The 25835-nt window shown below is 41.3% G+C and overlaps 1 protein-coding gene across 1 annotated transcript in view; it reads right to left on the bottom strand.

Annotated features, from left to right (window-relative positions):
- FBXO42 (F-box protein 42) overlaps positions 1–25835 on the bottom strand; it is a 94391-nt gene continuing 68556 nt past the window's right edge. Inside the window, exons 5-10 of the mRNA XM_082832754.1 lie at positions 6370–6523; positions 5445–5555; positions 4044–4140; positions 3507–3563; positions 2493–2609; positions 1–1980 (exon numbers count right to left, since the gene is read on the bottom strand). Coding sequence (XP_082688880.1) covers positions 865–1980; positions 2493–2609; positions 3507–3563; positions 4044–4140; positions 5445–5555; positions 6370–6523 — 1652 coding nt within the window. The 3' untranslated portion in view covers positions 1–864. The remainder of the gene's footprint in view (positions 1981–2492; positions 2610–3506; positions 3564–4043; positions 4141–5444; positions 5556–6369; positions 6524–25835) is intronic.

Here is a 25835-nt window from a genome sequence, read left to right as displayed (position 1 = left end):
AAAAAGAGGGAGGGAGGGAGGGAGGAGGGAAGAAAAGCAGCCTATAAATAGCAAAGGCAGCCTCTGAGGATCAGGTTTTAAGGGAAAGAAAAAGAGAACAAATGTGGTTTTTGGCAACTGCAACGAAATGATTGTCAGAAAATTCCACAATCAGACACCAGAATGTTTTCTGAAACATGGAGAGAGCAAAAACCAATGGACACTAGGTGTTTCTGCATAAACTTTGTTTCACGATGATCCCGGCACACAAACGTGGAACAAAATCCCTTGTTAGGTAACTTTCCTCAGTCACAAAGAGCAGAATAGGGCCAGGCACAGGGCATTACTGCAAAGAGAAGTTTTCACAGGTCCTCTGCGGGCGGGGCAGGGCGGGGAGAAGAACAGTTTTCTACAGGTTACTTTTACCCTGCCAGCCCCTGAAGCATGGGAATCTGAAACCTCTAGTCGTGCATCTTACACATGCCCTTTCTTTTTCTAACTCTAAGAAGGCCAAAGATTTACAGGTGGCTCTTCAGTTTCTTTAGTAAGGTTCTGGTATTAATCTATTCCCTAAATTCTTGGTCTAGTTATCAGCAAAGTAGAAAAAGGCAGCACAGCCTCTGCTAAAACACAGCAACAATTTTATCTGAACCAGGACGGAGATCTCTCCCTCTTTGTAAACAGAGTTGGCTATATAATATATATTTATATAATTCTTTTCTTAATGGAGATTTGATCCCAGCCTGGAGTGAGTGAGGTTGGGAATTGGGGTTTGGTTTATGAGAGTAATTTTGTCCCTTGTTTTCTCAATTCTCAGTCCAAATGCTTGCACGCTGGAAAATTCCAAATTAAAAGCCACAGGAAGGGAAAGGGTTTTAGAACATATTATCTCTTTGCTCGCACAAAGTACAAGGCGTTTGTTTTTGGATAGTACTTCACATTCTGCTTCTTGTCCATAAGTCCTCCAAATATGATGAGTTCACCCCTGCCTTGTACCACTGTATGCAGGCTGGTTTCGGGAGGTCCAACCACAGAACTGCTATTAAATACTTTCCATTTGACTCGCCCCTTCTCCTTGGTGTCTTTAATGTCCAGCACGTACATCTGCATGGGCTTGCAGTTCATACTCTGGTACAAGGGTTTGCCAACATTTAGGGACTGTGGAGGGTGGTGGCCCAGGCGCCGGGCAATGGGAGGTAAGGAATGTCCATCTCCTTGGGCAGGCCCTGGGCGGGGAACGGGCACTGTTTCTCCACTGCTCAGGTTCTGGCTCCCAGGGGAGCCTGGAGAAGACCCCAGAGGAGGACTTAGTGCTGCGGAGGCTGGGGGGCCTTTGGACGACATTGCTTTGATGGCTTCTAGGCTCCGACGCAGGGCACCTGGGGAAACTGCTCCTGCAAGGGCACTGGCCACGTGCGGTGGGGTATGCACACCATTTGTCTGTTCAGGAGGGTGTCTCAAACTTCCCCCAACTGTTCTGTTGTCCACACCATCCATGTGACTGCTACTGGAAGCAGGTTTCGGATCCCAGTTCAGATCCATTGATCCCAATCTTAGATCTTTCTGATCTGGTAGTGACCCTCGTCGGGGGGCCAAAGAAAGTCCCATTTTTAGGTCATATCCTTCAGTGGTAGATGGAGTGCTAGGAGATATAGCCTGTACAGGACTGTCCAAGGAAGAGCCACCTACAGCTGCTGATCCTGGAGATAAATTCCCACCATTGAGGATGGGAGAGCCATCGCCTCTGGCTGGGGAAAGGCTTCCTTCTCGGGAACTTGAGGGGGTCTGTCTTTGCGCTCTGGGCCTCAGTGTTCCCCAGCGGCCGTTAACACAGGGAGCTTCATCCATACTCCTTACCGGAGACTGAGAGCGGTATTCTCGAGGTTCGGGAACTAGGGCTGGAGGAGTGGCACTGATAGGTGATGGGCGAGAGTTCAAACTGGGGCTGAGTGGGGCTCGCCCACTAGGAGCCTGGCTGAAGACCACCACGCACTGCCCTACCTGGAAGACAAAAAACCTGTGCTCAGTTCTGATCACTCACTTAACCATCAAACATTTTATCACGAGCATCTGGGATGTGCCACGTGTTTTGTAGGTACCTGAGATGTAGAGGTGAAAAGATTGCAGTCTGCCCTCTAGGCTAGATGTGGGGATAGATGGGAACAATTTGTTGCTACAGGGAGACATGTGCTACCATTTGAATTATCTCTACAGAATAGGGGTAGAGTGGAGGAAGGAATCAAGTATTTGTTTGGGGGACCCTGGGGAAAGTTTTAGAGACAAAGAGATGCTTAAAGCTGGGGCTTAAAGGATAAGTGGGGCCCATGTTAAGTTTTTCCATCTAGTGGCTCATGTATGTGAGAAATACCCAAAAAGCTATGGTCAATGTCCACCTCTTTTGTGACATCAAGGGGTTTTCAATTTCCATACAAAGTTGCTTGGAAATCTGATGAGTTAATTTGGCTTTAGAGTTTAGGACTCTCCTTCTGCTGGCCTGTCAGCTCCCTACTTACTCGGCAAGCTGGATGGCACCACAGTTCTGGGGCCCCATGGTCTTCATTTTCCACCTTGAGTGGTTGCCAGGCCCAGGGACCTGAGTGCATGTGCAACAACCAAGCATCCTTGAACAGCTGTAAGAGAAGCACCAACAACAGGACTCAGGTGTGGTACACGTCACAAAACACATACACAGAGCTGGAATCTCAAAGCTGTGCTGCCTGTCATAGAGTGTGTGAATTCGTCAGAAAGAATAGCAAAATCTCTAGCCATTCATTCATTCATATATTACCACTGGCCTGGCACGTGAAACTGTATTTGTGACCCCATGAATCAATTTTAAGTGGTTTTGAATTTTGCCTGTGGTTTTATGTGTGTATGTGTATCTGTGTGTGTGTACACTGATGAAAGGGTAAATAATATATATCCAGCACGTCTGAATCTGCATTCTTTTTTTTTTTTTTTTTTTTGCGGTACGCGGGCCTCTCACCGCTGTGGCCTCTCCCGTTGTGGAGCACAGGCTCCAGATGCGCAGGCTCAGTGGCCATGGCCCACGGGCCCAGCCGCTCCACGGCATGTGGGATCTTCCCGGACCAGGGCACGAACCCATGTCCCCTGCATCGGCAGGCGGACTCTCAATCACTGTGCCACCAGGGAAGCCCTGAATCTGCATTCTTAAATACATTCCATGTGAACTCTGGCCATTATCCACCTGCTTTTCTGTCCCACCCATCCTTGAAAAAAATGACAGCAGCAAACCTTATAGCCCAAAGACTAAGTGGGAGTTATTAAGACTTTAGATATGAATATTCAATAGACGAATGTCTCTGATGAAAAGCTTCCCTCCACAAAAAGAGAGTGGAGAAGAAGGCCAGAAAATACAAAGGCTACATACCCAAAGTGGAAAAGGTATCTTCTAAATAAAAATGCTACAGAAATGGCCTTGTACACTTTTACAAGATGAGACAGGGGAAGCAAATTTTGAATACTTAGCAGCATGTGCATGGGAACGCCATACCAGCAATACTCACAGCATTGGGACCACCACACCCTCCAAGGATTAAAATAGTTGCATCATCTATGACAATCTGGGGAGATGAAGAAATTTAAAATAAACCTACAAAGACACAGGCATCTGACCTCCTATACTTCAGTGGTAAATGAAAATAGTCTACTCAGCTCCCAAATGAGAGTATTCTATTTACCATAAGATTCCCATTACCCAAACCATGTCAATTCTGATCCTTGTAAACAAATTACTGATGATTCACCTGAATGGATTCTTTGTTGATCAAACATTATTAACATGAGAGTGCCAACCACATAAAATGCAGGTTCTCTTGAAAAATAAAAAAGCAAAGTAAATGCTTTCAGGAGAGGCATAATATAAAGCCAACAAAAATAATGATAACCCATTAGAAGTTGAAAAATAAATATCAGCAAGAAAGAATGATAAATTCTCTCTGGCTTATGTATGTTGGCATCTTACGTGCCTCCCTCCTCCCTCTCCTGTCCTAACTGAAAGATGCTACAGTGTTTGCTGAATAGTTATTTTAATTTCTGAGCACCTGAGATTGGCCACCTCGAGGATGAGGACTAGGGCCAGAGATGTTCGGCTTGGACCACGCCCACTGCTCGAGGTCAAGGACCCAGACGTCGTTGCTCCTATAAGACAAGGACAAAAGAATGAAGCAGTTGGGAGCTCTCAGGGACCACAAGAACTGATATAAATGAAGTTACATTCATAAGGATGCCCCCCAAGAGTGCCATGCTCATAGCTAGCACTCAGCTATATTTTTCTTCCCCTCCTTTCCCTGGAAAGGAGAGCTTCAAACCTTTGCTCTTTCCATTGACCCATAAGGCCTCATTTGAGTCATGTCTGTAGCCAAACAATAATACCTAAAGTTAGAGTTAATTAATTGGTGATAGCAGGAAATAGATACTAGTCATGATATAGTCTTTCAAAGGCAAAACCCACAAGGAAGAGAAAAAAATTATTCAAAAGGCAGTTCTATCATTGTCCAGGAGATAAAGATTTATTGACTTTGGCTACAAAAGGTAATTTCACCATGGCTAATGAAAGCTGCAGTTTTATCAAGGACAAATTGGCATCTCCAACCCTCAAGGGACCAGTATGGCAAGGACAGACTCCTAAATGGCAGTCTCTATTTTACAGTCCCCTCTCTATGGTCATTTATTCACACACAGAAACACAGGAGGAAGAGCTCCAATACCTTAAGCCCTAAACCCTCTCATCTGGAGGGTAGAGCTCACATTGTCTCCTCCATACCGTTTTAAAATAAGAAGATGGAAAGTACCCTGAGGGGGAACAGGGTTGGATCTGGAATGGTTTTATTGCTGACAGCTCATCAACTTCCATTTCAAACCACAGCCAAAGCAGACACACAGTGATTCACAGACTCTGCTCTGGGTCTGGCCTAGGCTGGCCAGTCGTGGCCAGAGGTGGAGGGCAGTGGGCAGGGAGAACCACCTCACAGGGGATGTCAGGCCTGACACAGTTTTCTTGCTCCTACCCATTCCCTCAATCCATCCTATTTGGAGAGTGAACCATTTCCACCTGTCCTGTCAATCTACCTCTCTCCTTCTCTAAAGCTGGGCCATAAAGGAGAAGAAGGAAAAGTACTCTGCTTCCTGGAGGGTGGCCTTCTGTAGGCACAGGTAGAAACAGACAAGGTGGAGGCCCCATCAGAACTTGATCGCACTGAACTGAACCACGTATCAAGCAAAACAGAGATTCTACACAGCCCTGATTCTATGGAGCAAGTTTTTCAACTTATTGGTCTATGACTAGAATCAAAAAACGGAATAGTAGGGGGTGAGATAATTATTGGATTAATTAGAACCATGCTCAGGAATACTGACCCTGACTAGTTTACTTTTCTGACCTAGTTTACTCTTCCAGGAGTATTTACGCTCAGGTTGATGGCGAGCAAACCAAATATACTTACATCTGCCGGGATCCTAGGGAGCCACCAAAGACAATCATTTTATCGTCTATCACACAAGAAGAATGCCCCGCCATGGGAGGTGGGCCATGGGTTGTCACAATGCAGTTCCACCTAATACAGAAAGACAGGAGGAAGCCAAGAAGTCAGCCCCTCTGCTTCTGGTCTTATGTGTTTAAGGTGGAAAAGAGTAAGCAGGCTTCCATTTAAAATGACAATCCTATCACCTTCAGTAGAGAAACTGTTAGGATAATATATGGAGGATGCCACAAGGTATTTATGCCTTTTCTACGAATCTGCTAGCGTTATATACACTTTCAGCTTCTCAATGTGTATGGCTTGGAGGCAGAGTGATGAGAAAACAATGACAAGGGATTCCATAATGGTTCCTTAGCTGCTTCGGACTAGTTTGCTGAGGAACACCACCTGCTATTTCTTCCTAGAGGCCTGATCTGATCAGTGGCGGCTGCCAAGAGCCCTGTACTAAGTAGTCCATTACAAGGAACAGAGGTTACTGTCATTTAAAAAAGACAAGTTTGTAAAACAACTGGGAGTCAGTCTTGGGGACAAAGCAGGGAGTAAAGAATCATCTGGGTCCACAGCACTCCTGGGGAATCAGTAGCCAAAGCTGAAGAGCTCTCTATTCTTCAACTGTCTCATTCATTTTTCTTGGAAGAGGAATAAATGTCTTCTACATTTTCTCTTTGGAATAAGCGTTCTTAACTTCAAGTTTTAAGGGGGTCCTGTAAACCCTCTGAAACTGTAGGCAAAATCTGTGCATATGTAAAAATTTTGTTTTTCTGGGAAAAGAGTCCAAAGCTTTCATCAAATTCTCAAAGAGGTTCCTGGACACACAAAAAAAGGTAAGGAATCCAAACATTTTAAATCTTCTACTCCAGATTGAAAGGATCTTATCTTTGTGGCTTACCAGTTTTTAGAGGGTGAGTAAGTATGTATTTCATCAAAGAACCTCTCTGGTTGGTGTAGGGGGTAAGGGCTTGGCCGTGTCCAACCACCAAACAGCACCAGCAGGTCCTTGTATACAACCAGAGTCGCGCCAGCTTTGGGGGAAGGATAGGACCCTGGGAGAAGTCAATAACAGCATGGTTAGGATTCAGGGCCTCACAAAAAACCATAAGTAGGCTGTCTATAGATCACCTTTTCCTGGAAGAGTGGCAAAACAGGAACCAATACTACAAAGCATAAGGGAGAGGAGGAGACAAAACTGGGTTTGCAGGTCTGAGAGAAAACCATCCCCAATTTATACGTCTTTTATAACTGAAGTAAGGAAACCTGAAAGAGAGGAAAGTTACTTAGTCTCTCTCAGGCTTAGTTTGCTCACCTGAAATTAGGGATGAGTGTATATATCTCATAAGGTTGTTCTGAGTATTAAACAGTATATTCAAAGCACCTAGCACAGTGCCGGGCACATAGCAGGTACTCAATAAATGTTGACTCTCCTGTCCGTCCCTTCAATAAGCCTAACAGAGATCACAAACGAAAGCATGTAAAGGATCCGGGGAGGAGTATATATAGAGGCTAGATACAACTTAAAAATAACTGCTGCTAACAAACACAGGTTTAAAAAAAAAAGGCAGAATGCAGTTCTCATTTGTCCTATAAGTCAAATGTTAACATAGTGACCTTTGGGCCCCTAGCTATGGGCCTCACTAGCACAATGGAAGCGGACTTTCAAGGCTTGATATGAAAGCATTCCAATGAAACTGCAGCCAAGAGTGGCTACTAAGGCCCTCCAGGCTGGACCTCTGAGCCATGATTTCACATTTCAAAACAATAGAAATCTGGCTTATGCTGGAAAACTGTACGGCTAACAAATGTCCCACAAGGAGCATCATTTGTCAGAGCTTCTTGTCTTTGAAACAATAACTATTTCTCCCAATCTCTTACTCTACCTGCCACCTTTAGTTTGCTTAAGACCCAAGTAATTTGTCTCATCCAGTATTTACTAATACTGGAGTATTAAAAAGAATTTTTGTTGTTGTTAAAGCTACAGGATCTATTTTTCAAAGGAAATCTTAAGCAGAAAGAAGCCCAGCAGTATATTAACATGATAGCTGTTGAGGTGCTCCAAGTTAAGTGGATAACTTGGCCTCCCCCTTCAGCAAGGGGTATGGGAACACAGTTTGAAAAGCCCTACTCAGTCTGCTTTAATGGTGTCGATTACACAGTCCTGAGGTTGAGAAGGTGAAGAAGAGGACTGTCTTCCCTGGGATGCAACTTAAGAGTAACAACATGAGGAAAGTCCCTGGCAGTTTAGCGGTTAGGACTCTGTGCTCTCATTGCTGAGGGCCTGGGTTTAACTCCTGGTCAGGGAACTAAGAGATCCCACAAGCCTCGTGGTGTGGTTAAAAAAAAAAAAAAAAAAGGAGTAACAACATGATTTACTAGGAAGGTACCGGCACTCAGAATATGGAGCGAGCATCAGATATTTTGAATACTTTTCTAATAGAACACACATCAATCCAGACCAGGATCTGACCACAGAAACAAGTCTTCTCTAGGAATGGTTCTTGCTGAGACACTAGGTGAAGTATTCCATGAGTCACTTCTTGCTATCCTCATATCTCACAGGAATCACGACTAAGGGGGCTACTCATGATATGTTGTCTTTCATACAATCTCATGATTTCTGGTTAAAAACTTTTGCCCTCCTAGGAGGAAGCCTCCTAGCCCAACTAGAAAGCCTAACTAATACAACAGTCTAGTTAAAATGCTAGTGTTACCCCCAAATGATTTAATTTGTGAAATACCAAACAAAGCTTCAAGTTCTTGCCCCTACTTTGGAACTCCTAAGTACTGTGAAAAAGTTGGAAAAAGCTAATAAAATATGTAACAGACTTCAGCAGAGTAGTAGCTTAAAAACTTTCCAGACTAAAATTTGGATTTGAATTTGAGATACTGGAAATCCCAGCTTTTAAATTGAGTGTATAAAGTGAAGAAGCAGAGAATTCCCTGGTGGTCCAGTGGTTAGGATTCTGTGCTTTCACTGCCGAGGGCCCAGGTTCTATCCCTGGTTGTTGAACTAAGATCCCGCAAGTGGCAAGGCGCACCCTCCCCCCACAGAAAAGTGAAGCAGCATACCAAGGTTCCCCCAATAAGCAAAACATGGAAACAAACAAAAATAGGATTTTTAACTTAAAATGAGTAGTTTGTATCAAAAAAGTTTAAGTGCATATGCTTTGAATCAGAAATTCCATTTCTAGGGATTAATCTAACAAGATAGCTGGGTAAATGAAAAAAGAAAAGATACAAGGATGCTTATTTGCAGTGTTTAAATAGATCAAGGAATATCCATATAAAAGAGTGGTTGGGAAAATTAAATGACTTAAATCACATAATGCATTTAGGACAGTCCCTGGTACTGTTATTATCATTGCTAAAGCAAATTAATATGACGTTAATACCAGGTCAATTGGCCACAGACATCTGATAGTACTGCTTTCTACATGGCACAAAGTTTATGAGAACAGAACTGAACTGGTGGACATATTTAACTACTACAATATGATTACAGTATTCCTGGCAGAGTAACTATTTAGCTCAAGAAAGTACAATAGAAATGAAATTGTAACTGATGCTACATGATATGAAAAGGAGGTCTTCCCAAGTCCCAGAAGGGTAACTCAAATATACCGAATTATGATTTGGAAACAAAAACCAATGGTTAACATGATAAGACTAGTTAGGGTTTGCTCTTTCATGTGTACTATGTATTTCCTATAATATCTTTTGAAATAAATTACCAATACTTTATGAGGCAAGGCAAACCAATGTTTACCACTGCTGGGTGTAAAGAGATTACAAATGTAGTATAAGAATACATACCTCTTAAGGGGAAAAACTAGTCATAGAATCAAAAAGAGTGTTTGTAAAACATAACAACATGTAAAATCAAACCCAAGTAAAGACTATACTTTAGACCTGCATGCCCAACACAGTCACCATTTAGCCACATGTGCTAGTGACTACTGAACTGGAAAGTACAGATACACAACATTTCCAGCATTACAGAGACAGTACTACTTTAGACAAACGATTTTAACTTTATAAATTCTATGCCTATGTTCACAGGGTATGGGGAAGGTGGTAGGGATGGATGGGTGACCTGACTGACTTTTAAGAGAAATTACAATTACTGCTACTTAAAACTATTACTGGGACTTCCCTGGTGGTGCAGTGGTTAAGAATTTGCCTGCCAATGCAAGGGACACGGGTTTGAGCCCTGGTCCGGGAAGCTGCCACATGCCGCAGAGCAACTAAGCCCGTGTGCCACAACTACGGAGCCCATGTGCCACAAGTACTGAAGCCCGTGTGCCACAACTACTGAAGCCCGTGCGCCTAGAGCCCATGCTCTGCAACAAGAGAAGCCACTGCAATGAGAAACCCGTGCACCACAATGAAGAGTAGCCCACACTCGCTGCAACTAGAGAAAGCCTGCGTGCAGCAACGAAGACCCAACGCAGACAAAAATAAAATTAATTAATAAAAAATAAAGTTAAAAGACTTAAAAAAACCCTATTACTACTGCTACTAATGATAATGACTAATATTTACTGAGCATTTATTATATGCTAAGCACATTTCTAAGTACTCTGCATGTATTAAGTAATTTAATCCTTCCAAAACTCTAGTTTTACCTCCATTTTATGTTTTTTTTGTTTTTGGCCATACCACACAACATGTAGGATCTTAGTTCCCAGACCAGGGATCAAACCCGTGCCCACTGCAGTGGAGGTGTGGAGTCTTAACCACTGGACCACCAAAGAAGTTCCTTTATTTTCATTTTACAGATGAGAATACCGAGGCATAGCTTATACTCATTCTCTAGATTGTTCTTCATGCACACAGATACATTCCTTCTGAGTAGTTACCACAGACAAGTCAGGCACCTCAAAAGGTCTGAGTGTTTCAAAGCTGAAAAAGTTCTTTCCTAAATCTTTTTTTTTTAAGTTCCTTTGTATTAAAAAAATTTTTTTAATTGAAATATAGTTGATTTACAACCTAAATCTTTATTTTCTTTCTTTCTTTCTTTCTTTTTCTTTCTTTCTTCCTTCCTTCCTTCTTCCTCCCTCCTTCCCTCCCTCCATTCTTCCTTCCTTCCTTCCTTCCTTCCTCCCTCCCTCCCTCTCTCTCTCCCTCTCTCCCTTTCTCTCTCTCTCTCTCTCTCTCTCTCTCTCTCTCTCTCTCTCTCTTTTTTTCTGCGGGCCTCTCACTGTTGTGGAGCACAGGCTCTGGACGTGCAGGCTCAGCGGCCATGGCTCACGGGCCCAGCCGCTCCACAGCATGTGGGATCTTCCCGGAACAGGGCACGAACCCGTGTCCCCTGCATCGGCAGGCGGACTCTCAACCACTGCACCACCAGGGAAGCCCTACAACCTAAATCTTAATTAATTAAAGCCACAGACCTAGAACAGACAGAGAGATAAGTAAATTGAACAGAAGGCTATTCTTAGGATCTCTTTTCCACAAGGCTCTGGGTCACACTCTACCTCTAATATAGACAGGACCCTTTATTTGTTCTCCAGGCTCTCCAAAGAAAGTAAACTGGGACCAGTGACAATGATAAATCAATCCTTAAGGATTATCTTAAATAAGGGCTTCCTGAAATGACTTCTCAAATATCTTGACCTTTAAGAAAGCCAAAAAATATCCCCCTACTCCTTATCCAAAGAAGTAGGAGAATCCTCTCATCCAAAATTTCCAAGGTCTGTTTTGTCACGTATGGAAGCTTTAATTTCAGCATCATACTATCTTGACAGCTATATAAAGTCATACTAAAAAGTTAAATTGTGCTTCTCCACCTCAATTTATAAGGAAAGTGGGGGGAAAATTACCCTACAGGAACAAATGAAGCAGGGGGGAGAGAGGGCACAGAATTCAACATACAACCTCTGTACAGTTGGTGCAGCAACAAGAGGTCAAAGACACTGGTGTGTCAAATTTTCTGTGACCCAATCATGCACGTAATGCTTACATTATTTGTTGCAAATTGGATACTTTAAAATTCCTGTTACTTGAAGAAATCAATATTGTAAAGCCTTTGCCAAGAGCCCCTAATTTTATCATTTTTAAAATTTACATATTTCCTATTTTGAATTTGTTTAAAGCAAAGGGTCTTCAATTCCCCTCCCAATTATCTTAATGCAAGGTCCACAAATAAATTAAATTTATGGTGAGATCAGAGACTGCAGAGGTCAATGAATTTTGGCAATTTCTGTATCTTAAAGAATAAACAGTCTATTTATCCGAGTTCTGGAAAGCAAACAATATCTTTACCAGAATTCTCAGAAAAACAAGAAAACTCATTTTCAAATTACATACCTTTATTTGCTGTTTTCAAGTTCCAAGAAAAGCAAGCTATGTAAAGAGTAGTATTTACAAACTTTATTAAAAAACAAACAAACAAACAAAATGACCATACGTTATTGGGCAAGGAAAGTAACTTTTATATGGACTATGCCTAGATAAAATATCAGGTCCTAAACTTTGAAGAACTACACCTATGTGCAAGCAATTCATTCCACACAGTAGCCAGAATGACATCACATGGTTGTTTAACACACCCACCTATGACATTAGAGAGGGGATGAGTCACTGGAAATCTTGTACAGTACAGGGCAGTCTGACAACAGAAGACCTTCCACAGTTAAAAGGCCCATCATCATCACGGTGACATATGATAAAATAAATACCCTTCCTTCAAGAAAACTTATAAATGGAGGTTTTCTACTCATTAGGACCTTTCTCGGCCTGCCTTCAAAATATGAGGTCACTGGGGCTCTAGACAGTCTGAATATCATCGTAACACAGAAGTGGAGTTAGAAAGGGTGTCACTCCCAGATCGGTTCTCATCAAGCACCACAGGACCAAATATGCCCACGTCAGACTTGGACAGACATGTTACTTAATAAGCTCGTTCCTCCCAGAGCTGATGGCTGTCCTCACCGGCTTCTTTCCCCAAACACTAAAGGCTTCTAATCACACAGGAGATATGATCAATGGAGCAAGTTTCAAAACAAGGCACAGGCCAAAAAGGCATCTGTGGGAAACTGGATAATCTGACAGGCACCCTATACACAGAACCAACATTCCCTAAAATCACTAATTGGCTCACATGTTTCCCAAGATTCCTATGAAATCAGAAGAAATTTTCACATATGAAAGGCAGTGGTAGAATTACAAGGCATTCTCGTCTACTTTTGCAAAGACGACGGTAAAACAGTGAAGCGATGCCAAATTCTGGTTTGGTTTCTACGCCACTTTCCCACAACTGCGGTGTCTACTCACGTAGACCCTAGCACTAGAAGAGAAGCGCGACTGTTTGATACAAGATAAAACAAGCACCCATTCTAATTGGGGGTGCCTGTATTTTATGCATGACTAAAAAGCTACTTTTACTTCTCCATACTGTGAGCATTATTTATTAATATTATTGGTTTACTATTCAGATGTTATAGTTACCATTCCCCTCGAGCTGTAGTTCTCAAACTTCAGTTGTATCAGAAGTAGCTGAAGGACTTGTTACAACACAGATTGCTGCGACCCATTTCTGAGTTTCCTATTTAGTAGGTATGGGGTAGGGTCCATGAAGTTGCATTTCTAACAAGTTCCCAGGTGATGCTGATGTTTGGGGACTAGACTTTGAGAACCATGTTGCAGAGAGTTAAATAATCCTTGGGTGAACCTGTTAAAAAATGCTCGAAGATGACATTAAAAGGGCATGTGGTCAGCCTTTTGACTTTTTCCCCAGTTTATATGATTTTCCTTAACACTGAATCTATCCAGACTTCTTTTATACATACACTCTGTTTATGACTATATGAACATGGGTCCAAAGTGGGTTTTCCCTGACAGGTGCTTTGATTAAAGGGGTGCTGAGGGGCTTCCCTGGTGGCGCAGTGGTTGAGAGTCCGCCTGCCGATACAGGGGACGCGGGTTCGTGCCCCAGTCCGGGAAGATCCCACATGCCGTGGAGCCGCTGGGCCCGTGAGCCATGGCCACTGAGCCTGCGCGTCTGGAGCCTGTGCTCCGCAACGGGAAAGGCCCGCGTACCCCCCCCAAAAAAAAGGGGGTGCTGAAAGGAACTACTTTAACATTTTCAATACACAAATATTTCCTTGGTCATCCTCATCTACATGTTACTGAACCTACACTCTTCAAAATAAATAAATGGAAAAAAATTGTTCTACCTACTGCTTTCAGACAAGTCACTTTAAGACTTATTTACAGCAACATAAGTGACTTGCTAATAGTTCTCCATGACTCTGAAAATAGAAAGATCTAATACTAGGAATTAGGTACTTATAAGAGGTAAAGTTTGAAAACAAGAAAACTATGAGCATGAAAAATTTTACCAAGGGAGACTCACTAGCATGCCAATTAATCCAGAAGAAAAGCACTGGACAAAAACATCTCCACTTCGCTCATGGAATTACAGAATGCTTTGGTGTGTGATTTGCTTTTTTAAAAAGGGGGTCTAAATTGCTTAACTGGAAGTCAAAAACTTTTCCCTGGATGCTTTCAAATAATTACTATTTTGTAGTAATGATGCCAAAGGGGACATTAAAGAATGAATAATGGGACTGAGGTTTCAGGGCATACTCTCCATCTCATATTAACAACTCCTCACTCGCACTCACTTTCTCAGGGTAGGTCCAATGAAAGGCATTCACTCGCAGCTCCAAATGCGATACTCTCGTCTATCCCACACAAAACTGGCCTTGAGGGAAAATAAGACCAGATAGACCAGATTAACCAACAACCCTACCTCACAGTTTCTCTTCTGTGGGTACTCGTCTGTGGTAGTGAGGAGCCTGAGTTGGTGTGTGTGTGGCGGGGGGGAGGGAGTAGGGGGAGATGAATTTTGCTGATAGGACCCAAGCTGGGTCTTGGGAAGTGGACCAAGCCCTTGGTATGACAGAGCTGTCATTATGGTAGTGTGTGAAGTGACTGACCTTGGTAGCACGAGTCACAGGTCAAGAGAAGGATAATTTGGAGAGGTATTTCCCAGAACACCGCATTAGCATCTGAAATCAGAAAACCTATAGGGCACAAGAAGATAGGCTGGCACTTATAACTTAGGAGGGAAGAGACCCTTTAAAGAAAAACTACTGGAGTTATAATTTAACTGCTTACATCTCTAAACTGGTTTGATTTTATAGGTAATACTTTGTAATCAGAACAAGAAAAGCATGTTTCATGGTTTTATGACTTGAGGAAGGGGGAGACAAAAGGAAAACTGAGAAGAACACAATTCATGAGTATAAAGTCTGTCTTGGGCACTCTAAACACCTTGAAGACTAATAACTATTCAGAATGGTCTCCAAAGTATGCAGCCAGGACCACAGAGGTTCTATCTGGAACAGATATCAGTTTCTCTTCAGCTAATGAAAATGTTTCCAATTGAACTTCAATGTGGCCAATAATAATTATGTTGAGTCTCCTCAATTATTTACATGCCCAGGGAAGATACAAAACTATAATGCCTATTTTAAAGAACAAAGGTAGGAGATAAATATAAAGTTACTCTTTGGCAAAGTCACTACAGAACCCCTAAACTCTTGCTTTCCAAGACTTGATTCTAGCCAACTGTGCTCTTTAATTCTAAAATAGGGACTTAAGTTAGTCACCAAGGACATGGTACTGGATGCAAAAGAACTAAGTTCTTCTAGACATGGCTTTCTTCAGGACCAGCACATTCCTTCCCAGGCTAAAGACCCTCCTAGGGGAGGGAGGGGTGAATGGAGAGGGACAACCTTTATCTAACCTCAATCTGAGCATTTAGGACAGTGCTGAAATTATCCATTTAGAATCTCCCAATAAGATTATTATATTATCCTAAAGAACAGGAACTATTTCTCATGAAAATGTTTGCAGAACTGAACCCCTCCAAGGAAGCCAAATGGTTACGGATCCCTTGTGGGCTGGGATAAGACCTGGCTCCAGTTAATCACAACCTACCCTGGAGGTATCAGTGTGCCTTTCATCAGGGGAAAGACCAAACACTTCTTTAGGTGTTCCCCTCACACTCCAATTTTTTTTTTTCCTTTTCCTATTTTTTTCCTCAGTTGCAACATGGTCAGAAAGTTACTGATTGATATCAAAACAACTCACTAATATTAGACAAAGCTTATCTGGATCTCAGGCTTCATGGCACACATTTTCATTATTACAATTATACCCATATCTTTAAAAACATCACTCCCTGGGTCATTTACAGAACATCCAAAACAAGAGGAACTTTTTTAATAGGCATGAGAAACTTTTAGATCCTGTATAACTATATAGGCCATAGGCATGAACAAAAAGAAATTCCCGGTTGGCACTGTTTTCACTTCTAAACAAACCCACATGAAAGACCACTTGATAAATAAGGCAGCACTTATCAGTTAAAAACTAACAACATGAAAACCAGTAACAGTTCCTTGTTACCATTTTAAGTAGTCTTTTGATTCAATTTCTGGGGAAGGAGATGAGGTCCAGAGTCTGAGTTTAATCTGGTAATTTGTTAATTGCAGTTCTCAGGGTGGGGGGTAGGGGTGGGGTGCCCTTTTAAGTGGTTCTGTTTAGAAGTCAAAACAATGTTGCTAGTCATAAAGTTTCTGGCCTGGTAACAAAACAGGAAAATCCTAGTCAGGCAGGAGAGAGCTAAACTGAAATATGGTATAACCTTATTTATTCTCTTCCTTAGAGGACTAAAGTTCACCCAGATTTGTGCTATGCAAATTTCCCCACTCTTCTCTCCACCAGGAGAGAATGTGTACCCACCTTAGAAAAGCATGTATTCTGGAAAAATCCCAGGATCTGAACTTTATAAATAAACAGAAAGGATTCCTTCCTTTCCTAGGGGAACCCACTGGCTCTGCTCTCATTCACATCTCCCGAGACCACCACAGATCCAGGCTGTTCCAGGATTGCATAGGGCTAGAGGAGACAAGGAGAAATCACCAACTCATAAAGAAGATTAACCAGGAACGGGTCCATGAAGCAGGAAGGAGCTCACTCAACAAAGAATTTAAAGTAGTCACTTAACATCCTATGCCTTCCTCAAAGCGATTAACACTATGGTATCTGGGCCCTGGGTGCCTTCCTACTATGAAAACCAAAAAAATGGAGATGGAGATTCAAATATGTCAGAGTTATTTTTTAAAAAATCACATAATCTTAATAAAAACAACTAGTCTTGGGCTTCCCTGGTGGCGCAGCAGTTAAGAATCCGCCTGCCAGTGCAGGGGACACGGGTTCGTTTCCTGGTCCAGGAAGATCCCACATGCCACGGAGCAACTAAGCCCACGTGCCGCAACTTCTGAGCCTGAGCTCTAGAGCCCGTGAGCCTCAACTACCAAAGCCCACATGTCTAGAGTCTGTGCTCCACAACAAGAGAAGCCCCCGAGATGAGAAGCCCGTGCACCACAACGAAGACCCAACTCAGCCAAAAATAAAGAAAGAAATTTCAAAACAAAAGAAAACAACTAGTCTTAAAAATAAATTGTACCAGGGAATCCTGTGGCAGTCCAATGGTTAGGACTTGGCGCTTTCACTGCCAGGGCCGGGGTTCGATCCCTGGTTGGGGAACTAAGATCCCGCAAGCTAAACGGCGGGGCCAAAAAAAAAAAAAAGGTAACAAATTGTGAACAGAATCCTATTTCATTAGTTTACTACTTTTCGCCTCATAAGTCATATTTGTTTTAAAAACCTATCCATCCATATAAGTCCTGGCTCTATATACATTTTATAACTTATTTAAACACCTCCATCTACTTTCTTGCACCACCAGTTATTGTCCTCTTAGTTCTTTATATTTTCTTCGTATTGATTTGTTTATTGTCTTACAGATCTTGCTGCTTGTTCACATCTATATCTGCAGTACTTAGAACAGCACTGGGTATAAATACTCAATAAATAAAGGCATGAAAATGAACAAACAAAGGAATGAATGCACTTTTCAAGCTTTGGGAACTCGAGGATAACTTATGACCACTCTCTACACTCCTCAGCTAGGACTTCAGTATATATATATATATATATATTCAGTATATTTTATATATATATTCAATATATATATATTCAATATATATATTCAAATATATTCTATATATAGAATATATATATTCTATATATATATATATTCAGTATATATATACAGTATATATATATATACACTTCAGTATATATATACACTCCTCAGCTAGGACTTCAGTATATATATATATATATAGTATATAATCTGAACAAAAACTATGAAATGTAGGTATTACCATGTCTACCTTATAGGTGAGGCAAATGAAATGTTAAACAACCTGTCTAAGGTCATCCGGTTACTAAGCAACCTTAGCCTGAAGAGATCAGATGCAAACCTATGTTTGCTCGGCACAAAAACCATGCTCTTAATGGTACTACCACCAACTAGCCTTCTTCCTCCCATCACTTTAGGTTATGAGGCCCTAATAATGAGTGTACCTTTAATTACTAGCTGAGTGGTCTTTTTTCTTCAAACCTCTAAAATACTTAGTTATATCAACATATCCTCCTACTTAGAGCAAGACTAAGTGAGGAGAGAACTCTCTGGGTACTTAGTGTGTCTAGAATATTCTTTTATTTATTTATTTATTTTTGTCTGCGTTGGGTCTTCGTTGCTGCACGCGGGCTTTCTCTAGTTGAGGCGGGCGGGGGCTACTCTTCGTTGTGGTGCACAGGCTTCTCATTGCAGTGGCTTCTCTTGTTGCACAGCACGGGCTCTAGGCGTGTGGGCTTCAGTAGCTGTGGTGCATGGGCTCAGCAGTTGTGGCTCGTGAGCTCTAGAGCTCAGGCTCAGTAGTTGTGGCGCTCAGGCTTAGTTGCTCCGTGGCATGTGGGATCCTCCTGGATCAGGGCTCAAACCCGTGTCCCCTGCATTGGCAAGCAGGTTCTTAACCACTGCGCCACCAGGGAAGCCCCCTAGAATATTCTTTAAAGTTGACAAGTAGGTCTTAAGTAAGAAATGAGTGCATATGTCCACAAACAAATTTATGTAAGAATGTTGTCTGCAGCTATATTCAAAGTGGAAATAACCCAAGTATCCATCAACAGGAGAATGGGTTCAAAAAAAAGGGGTATATTCATGTTATGGAATACTGACAGCAATGAAAAGGAATAAACCACTGATAGATGCAACCACATGGATGAATCTTAAAAAAAAAACCAAGATGAATCTCAAAAAAATCTCTTGGAAGTCAGAATAGTGGTTACCTCTGTGGGGAGTGGTACTGACAGGAAAGGGGCAAAGGGAGCTTTCTGAAGTTATAGCAGTATTTTGTATCTTGATCTAGGTGATCATCACATGGCTGTATACATATGTAAAAAAGTCTTTGAGTTATACACTTAAGATTTGTTCATTTCCCTATATGTAAACTGTCTTAATAAATTTATTGTTAAGAAAGAAAAAATGGCTAATGCCAAAGCTAACGTTAAAGCATGCTACACTGTTGTCACATGGCATCACCCACTACTTTCACCAGTAAACAGAAATAACGGCAATCCATTGTCAGAATTAAAATTCATTATGTGAGGTCTTTAAGAACACATTCCTCATTTAATATCTAACCACTCTATAACTCATATATACATATAAATCAAATAGCAACAAACATTTTAAGACTGGGCAATGGGATTTCACAAAGCTTACTAAAATGGGAAGAGAAAGCAAGAAAGGAACACAGTGCAAAAGCCAACAAACCACATATAAAATCCACAGCCCACAGCCACTTTCAAGAGAACTACAGAAAAAAGAAAATAATCAGGGTACTACTTGTTTGACAAGTAGTCAATTAAAGTATAGTTCAAGAGTTCATCTCCCAAAGAAGAGATGAGAGGTAGCTTCTGAGCTCTGAAAGGATAAAGCAGTGTCCCAGAATTCAGGCTGATATTTTTAAGTTAATAAATGACCAAACACAACTCTCGCCCACCTGGGAAGAGCACCCTGTAGATTCTTTACAAAATCTCCTCAAGGTTAAGAGAGTTGGAAAACTTGAGAAACTGGCCTGATCCTGGATTGTAAACAGCCAAACAATGTGCACTGGGCACGAGGTGGTACACTGTAGTGCTGAGTGTACTAGAAACCAACAGGGTCATTCATGGGGAAGGAGAAGTCAGAGATAACACAAGGACAATACCTTTGTGTTCCCCCATACAGGACTAGCTTTCTAAAACTTCATTCAGGACACAACATTAATAAATCATACAAAATGAAGTTTACTGTGGTCATAAAACATGAAGTGCTCTTGCCCGGGGTAGGGTGTGGGGTAGGGAATTATGTGTATACCTGACAATAAACAGAAACACTAGATGGTCTGAGAGTTTTACTGCACAAGGAATCCAAGAGCAACCAAAAATTGTTGGTCAAGATAGTAGGCAGACATGAACACACGTGTAGATATGAAAGCTCAGAATTCTAAAGAAAGTCACCGCTTATATTCTCAATGACACTCTGAACTTCTATCTAAAATAAGAAAAAAGATTAGAAGGTTTTAAGAAAGGACAGGAAAGGCTCATGAGTTGGACCAAATGAATAAAGTTAAAGGATACAGAATTTCCAGCATGGAAGAGATAAACTAAGGACAGATTTTAATACATTTTGGTAATCAATACATCTGGTAATCAAGAAAAGATCTGTAGGTAAGAACAAATTGGGACTTCTCCTTCATGAAGAAAATATTAAAACAATGGGATCAATGATTTGTTTTTATGACAGAAGAGAAGCTTGAAGTGCATTTGAAAGGCATGCAACAGTGTCCTCTTGCTACACAGTCTAATATTTACCAGTTGATAAGCAACCATTTCTCCCCCTTCTCCATAGACAGGTATTCTCAGAACACACTTACATATAATGGTGATTTTTTTAAAAAAATGTATAAAGTGTTTAGATGCAAAGCAACGTTAAAAAGCAGAATCTAATGCCTATAAGTACACTAATACATTTTATTCTAAAAAATTCCACATCCAGCTATTTCAATGTCAGCATTGACATTTGGGACCTAAGGCAAGGGAAGGACTGGGTGATCTCCTGAACACATTTTTCTGTCAGCTGTTTTGGTTATATCTGGTGCCAGGTATCAGTCCCAGACTTCCTTCTTTCCAGGCGATATTACCACAGGCTCAGGAAAGGGCAGTAGAAAACCTAAGAGTAAGCATTTCCACTAGACACAGAACAGAAAGCTTCATCAATGGATCCAAGAACCCTATGAGTATCATTTTTAAGGTATCATTTACACAGAAGAGAAACAGTGACACTCTGGGCAGTTATTTCTGGATAGTTCCAGCACTTCTCAGCTTCTGAGGATACTCTGGCCTTCCTATAAACATCTGATATGACCAATACTCTTTCTTTTTCCTGCCCCTGACTCCAAAAGTAGACTTTCTGCAGGATTACTCAGTGATTTTGTAAGATGTGATTTTTCTCTTGGGGAATGGTCCTAAGGAAACAAAATTATTTCCAACAGAGCTTCTGACTCTGGATAGCTGGAAGGATCTTGATTGGGTTAAGTCATAATAAAAGAGAGATTCTGTCTTCAGCATCCTCCTGCTTCCCACCAAAAAATTTAAAAAGGCAAATCATGTTGATATTTTAAAATTCTCTAAGCTGCGAAAAGGCTTCTTTGCTGGCATACCCTCTGCTCATCATTCTTTCCTGACTCTGATGATAGACATAATGGCCAGACAGCTCAGTTATTCCCCCTCAAATTGAATATCAAGGACCAAGGGCAACGATAAATAAAGAAAAGAGAATCACAGGAAAATAAACAAACTTTAAAAAAGAATTTTAAAAGGAGGGAAAAAAAAAGAATAATTATTATAGTGGAGAAATCTAATAAACACTATCTCAACCAGATGATAAGGCTGACATCAACAGTGATAAATCATGGTGACAGCATTTACCCTTGAAGGGATGGGATGAAAAGGGCACTATACCACTATGGTCTTCTTCCCCCAAATCCATAACTCTAGTCTAACCATAAGAAAAACATCAGACAAACCACAACTGAATGACAGTCCACAAAATACCCCTAAAACTGTCAAGATCAACAAACGAGGAAGTCTGGGAAACTGTCATAGCCAAGAGGAACCTAAGGAGACTTGAAGACTAAATGTAATATGTCCTGGATGAGATCTTGGAACAGAAAAAGGACATCAGAATAAAAAAATAAGGAAATGTGAATAAAGTATGGACTTCAGTTAATAATAATGTATCAATATTGGTTCATTAATTGTCATAAATGTACTATTATGACTAGATGTTAACAACACGGAAAACTGGTTGTGGGAACTCTGTTCTATTCTAAAATTTAAAAGTCCATTTAAAAAGTAAAATTGATAATGTGAAACTAGCAAACTATAGAATAAAATAAAACTACTCACAGCATGTCATAGTAGGAAAAAACACAGACTCTAGAGACAAAATCTTGCGTTTCAATCACTGCTCCGTCACTTATTGGCTGTGTGATCTTAGGTAAATTATTAGGTGATTCTCTGAGCTTCAGTTTCCTCACCTGCAAAATGGGGATAACAGTAGTGCCAACCTAGTTGGGTTGGTTTGAAAGTTAGGTAGTATGTATGAAGAGTCTGGGGCAACCAACACCCAAAACCTTTCTCCATAACCATTTCCTCAGAAAGTAGGCTATTCCTAACTAGGGTAACAGGTAGCTAGTTCTACAAAGAAGCAGCTAAGAGAGCACAGAGTGGTCATTCTTAACAACAGTTAGGGAGTCCAGTTTGGCACACACCCACCTAATAGACTGTGACAACAAAGTGAGGTCACAGTTTGCACAGTAAGAAAGCAAGAAGATTTCGCAGCGATCCAGGGTTTCCAAATTTAGCTAGGTTTAGAATCAACTGGGACATTTTCTTTTTTAAAATGCAGATCTGCCACTCTATCCCCAATCCCTTGAGAACAGGCGAGTGACTGTTATGAGGCTGAGGAATCTATATTTTTAGTAAGTTTCCCAGGTGATTTGCTGTGTAGTTTTAGGAACAGTGGTCTTGTCTTGTCCTCTTTATACAGTGAAGGAAATCGAGGCCCAGAAAATGCAGACGTGATTAACTTCAAAAGCAAGTAGCTCAGAAGTAGCAAGGCCAAGATTAGAACAGGCATCTAGTACGTGTGTCTCAGACCTTGATATGTTTTTCTAAAACAAAGGGCCTGAACCACAACCCATCATTTGGAACTCCACGTGTGACTAAAAGGGAAGAAACTAGAAAGGGGAAAAAAAAAAAATCCTTGGGAAAGAAGATTCTATGGGGAGAATGTGGTAGGAAAATCACCTGTGCTCCAGGACCAGAGCTGACAGGCTAAGCTTTAAATCTTTACCTGACATTTATAGGCCCTCCCAAAATTTATAGACTCTCATAACTATGGAGAGTTTTAAAAATGAAATGTGTTTCCCTTTTGTAAATGGGTGTGAGCTAATGTTTAATAAGTTTTAAAAATCACAACAACAGTCCAATATTAAAACGTGAAAATTTCTACCTTGATTTAAAGTAACCAAAAAAGGCTGTGACTTACGACATTATGTATTAAACAGATGCCAAAATTAGCTTCGGTTTGAATAAAGGGTATTTTAGAAAGAGTGGCTCAAACATTAGTCTTTTGAAGTACCTGTCCTAAGAACTGCTCATTTGCTTTGGGAGTTGAACACAGGCCGAGTCAAACAAAACTAAGAGTGAAGGTGTTACCTTAGTGCAATACAGGGAGTCGAAACATTCAACTTCCTAGAACCGCCTGGCAAAGACTACAATGAGTATAATTGTACATTCATAATCACCAGCCCAGATTTCCAAGGGCTTCTGTTCTGTTCCATTCTTAATTATTTTATCTGAGTGATGAAGCAATCAGTAGAGAACTTCCACCAGTTCCCACATCTACCCATCCACCAGCATCCGTAATCTGATATTCCTCCTTGTTCCTTTGGATAAAGGGTCAGTGTTCCTATCCACAGTCAAGCCCTCCACCTGTATAGTAGATTCTGCCTTTGTCACTATGTGAAGACACTGTCCTAGCAATTAATTCTTCCTCTTTATCCAAATCAATTCCTCCCTCTAGAAAATCATTCCCATCAGCAAATAAACATGTTATATCTGCCATCTTAAAAAAAAACAACTCTCAATTCTACATTCATCTCTACTTAGCACCTCACTTCCCTGCTCTCCTTTATAGTAACACCCTTTTAAAAAAATTAATGTATTGTTCATACTTACTATCTTTAACTCCTCTCTTCCCATTCTCTTAAAACCATTCCAAGTAGGCTTCATCCTTACCTCTCATTGAAAATATTCTTTATTAAATTCAAAGTCAGTTCTCAGTCATATGACTTGACCTCTTAGCTGCATACGACATGGTTGACTATTTCCTCCTCTTCTGGAAACACGTGCAAGTATGGTAGCTTCCAAGATGCCACATTCCCCTGGTATTCTCATACCACCGCCCCCACCCCACCCAACCTTGCTCTTTTTCTAATGTTTTGCCGTTTCCCTCTCCTCCCTGATTTCCAGATGGTGGAGTCTCCCAGACTTAGCCTCTCTGTCTTCACTCACTCCCTTGGTAATCTCATCCAGTCTCACGGCTTTAAATCCATCTACATGACTCCCATTTGGCTATCTACACAAAAATCTCTAGCCTGCATTTCTCCCCTGAACTCCAGGCACATACCTTTTTCTACCTGGATGTCCTAATGTGCCTTTCAAACTTAACATGCTTCAAACTGAATCTCTCATCTCTCCTGCACTTTGCCAACCCTGGCCACCCACAGTCTTACTCATCTCAGTGAATGGCAACTCTATTCCTTCAAGTGCCTAGGCTAAAAATCCTTACAGCCATCCTTGACTCCTCTCTTTCACATTCCATATCCAAACTGTGGGCTCTATCCAATGCATCCAATTTTTATCTTTCTGCTAACACCCTAGTCCAACTCACCATCATTTCTTGCCTAGACTATTGCTACCATTTCTTAACTGATCTCCTCGTTTCTACACTTGCCATCTGACAGTCTTCTCAGCAACCTAAATCATCAGCCATTTCACTCAAAGAATATGACAAAGTCCACGAAGTCCTTATAACAGCCAGAAAGCCTAATATGTAGGACACCCTCTCCTCCATTATTTGTCCAACCTCTGCTAGTACAGTCTCCTTTGTTCACTCTGCTCCAGCCACACAGGATTCACATTACCCCTTGACTGTCCCAAGCACACTCTCACCTCTGAACCCTTGCACTGATTATTCTTTGGAATGTTGTTTCCTTAGATATCCACATGGTTCACTTCTTGTACCCATCAAGTCTTTGTTCTAATGTCACCTTCTCCATGAGGTCTACCGTGATCCCCCTAGTTATAATCTCCCCTATTCCTCATCCCCTTTACTATGCTATAGTTTTGCTTCAATAGCATTAATCATCTTCTAATATATTATATTAGGTACTTGTCATTTTATTTTATTTTTAAAATCTATTTATTTTTGGCTGCGTTGGGTCTTGGTTGCTACACGTGGGCTTTCTGTAGTTTCGGCAAGCAGGGGCTACTCTTCTTTGTGGTGCGAGGGCTTCTCATTGCAGTGGCTTCTCTTGTTGCAGAGCACAGGCTCTAGGCGCACGGGCTTCAGTAGTTGGGGCACACGGGCTCCAGTAGTTGTGGCGCACGGGCTTAGTTGTTCTGCGACATGTGGGATCCTCCTGGACCAGGGCACAAACCCGTGTCCCCTGCATTGGCAAGCAGATTCTTAACCACTGCGCCACCAGGGAAGCCCTGTACCTGTCATTTTAAATATGTCTTCCCTCACTTGAATTTAATCTCCAGTAGGATTTTTTGTCTGTTTTATTCAGTCATGTATCCCCAGCATCTAAAACAATACCAGGCACAGAGTAGGCAATCCATAAATATTTGCTGAATGAACAAATGAAGGATAAAAGAAGAATTAACTAAGCAAAAGGACTGTACTGCCATTTAAGGAAAGTCAAGCCCTCTATTTTAAATGCCAAACTCCTCATAACAACTAATTACTTGATACCACCACTTAAATGTTTAAAGAGGTAAAAAAAAAAACCTCTTCCAAATGTTTCTTCTCCATTTCAGCAAATGGCCCCACTACCTACCTAAGTGAACAAACCTGAAACATAAGTTAGCCTTGATTGACCCTCTCACCCCCCCATATCCAATCCATCAAGAAGTCCCATCATTTTTAACACAAAAATTCATCTCAAATTCATTCACTTCTCTTTATCTCCACTGTTAGGACTCTAGTCCAAGCCATCACAGTCTCTCACCTGTACTATTCTGATAGCCTCCTACCTGTTCTCTCTGCTTTATTTTCTTGCCTTCTTTAACCCATTTCCTAAATAGCAGCAAAAGTGT

The sequence above is a fragment of the Leucopleurus acutus genome, assembly GCF_964270905.1.
Source record: "Leucopleurus acutus genome assembly, chromosome: 2".
NCBI lineage: Eukaryota > Metazoa > Chordata > Mammalia > Artiodactyla > Delphinidae > Leucopleurus > Leucopleurus acutus.
The sequence above is the reverse complement of the archived record's forward strand: the minus strand, read 5'-3'. Positions and strand labels throughout refer to the sequence as shown.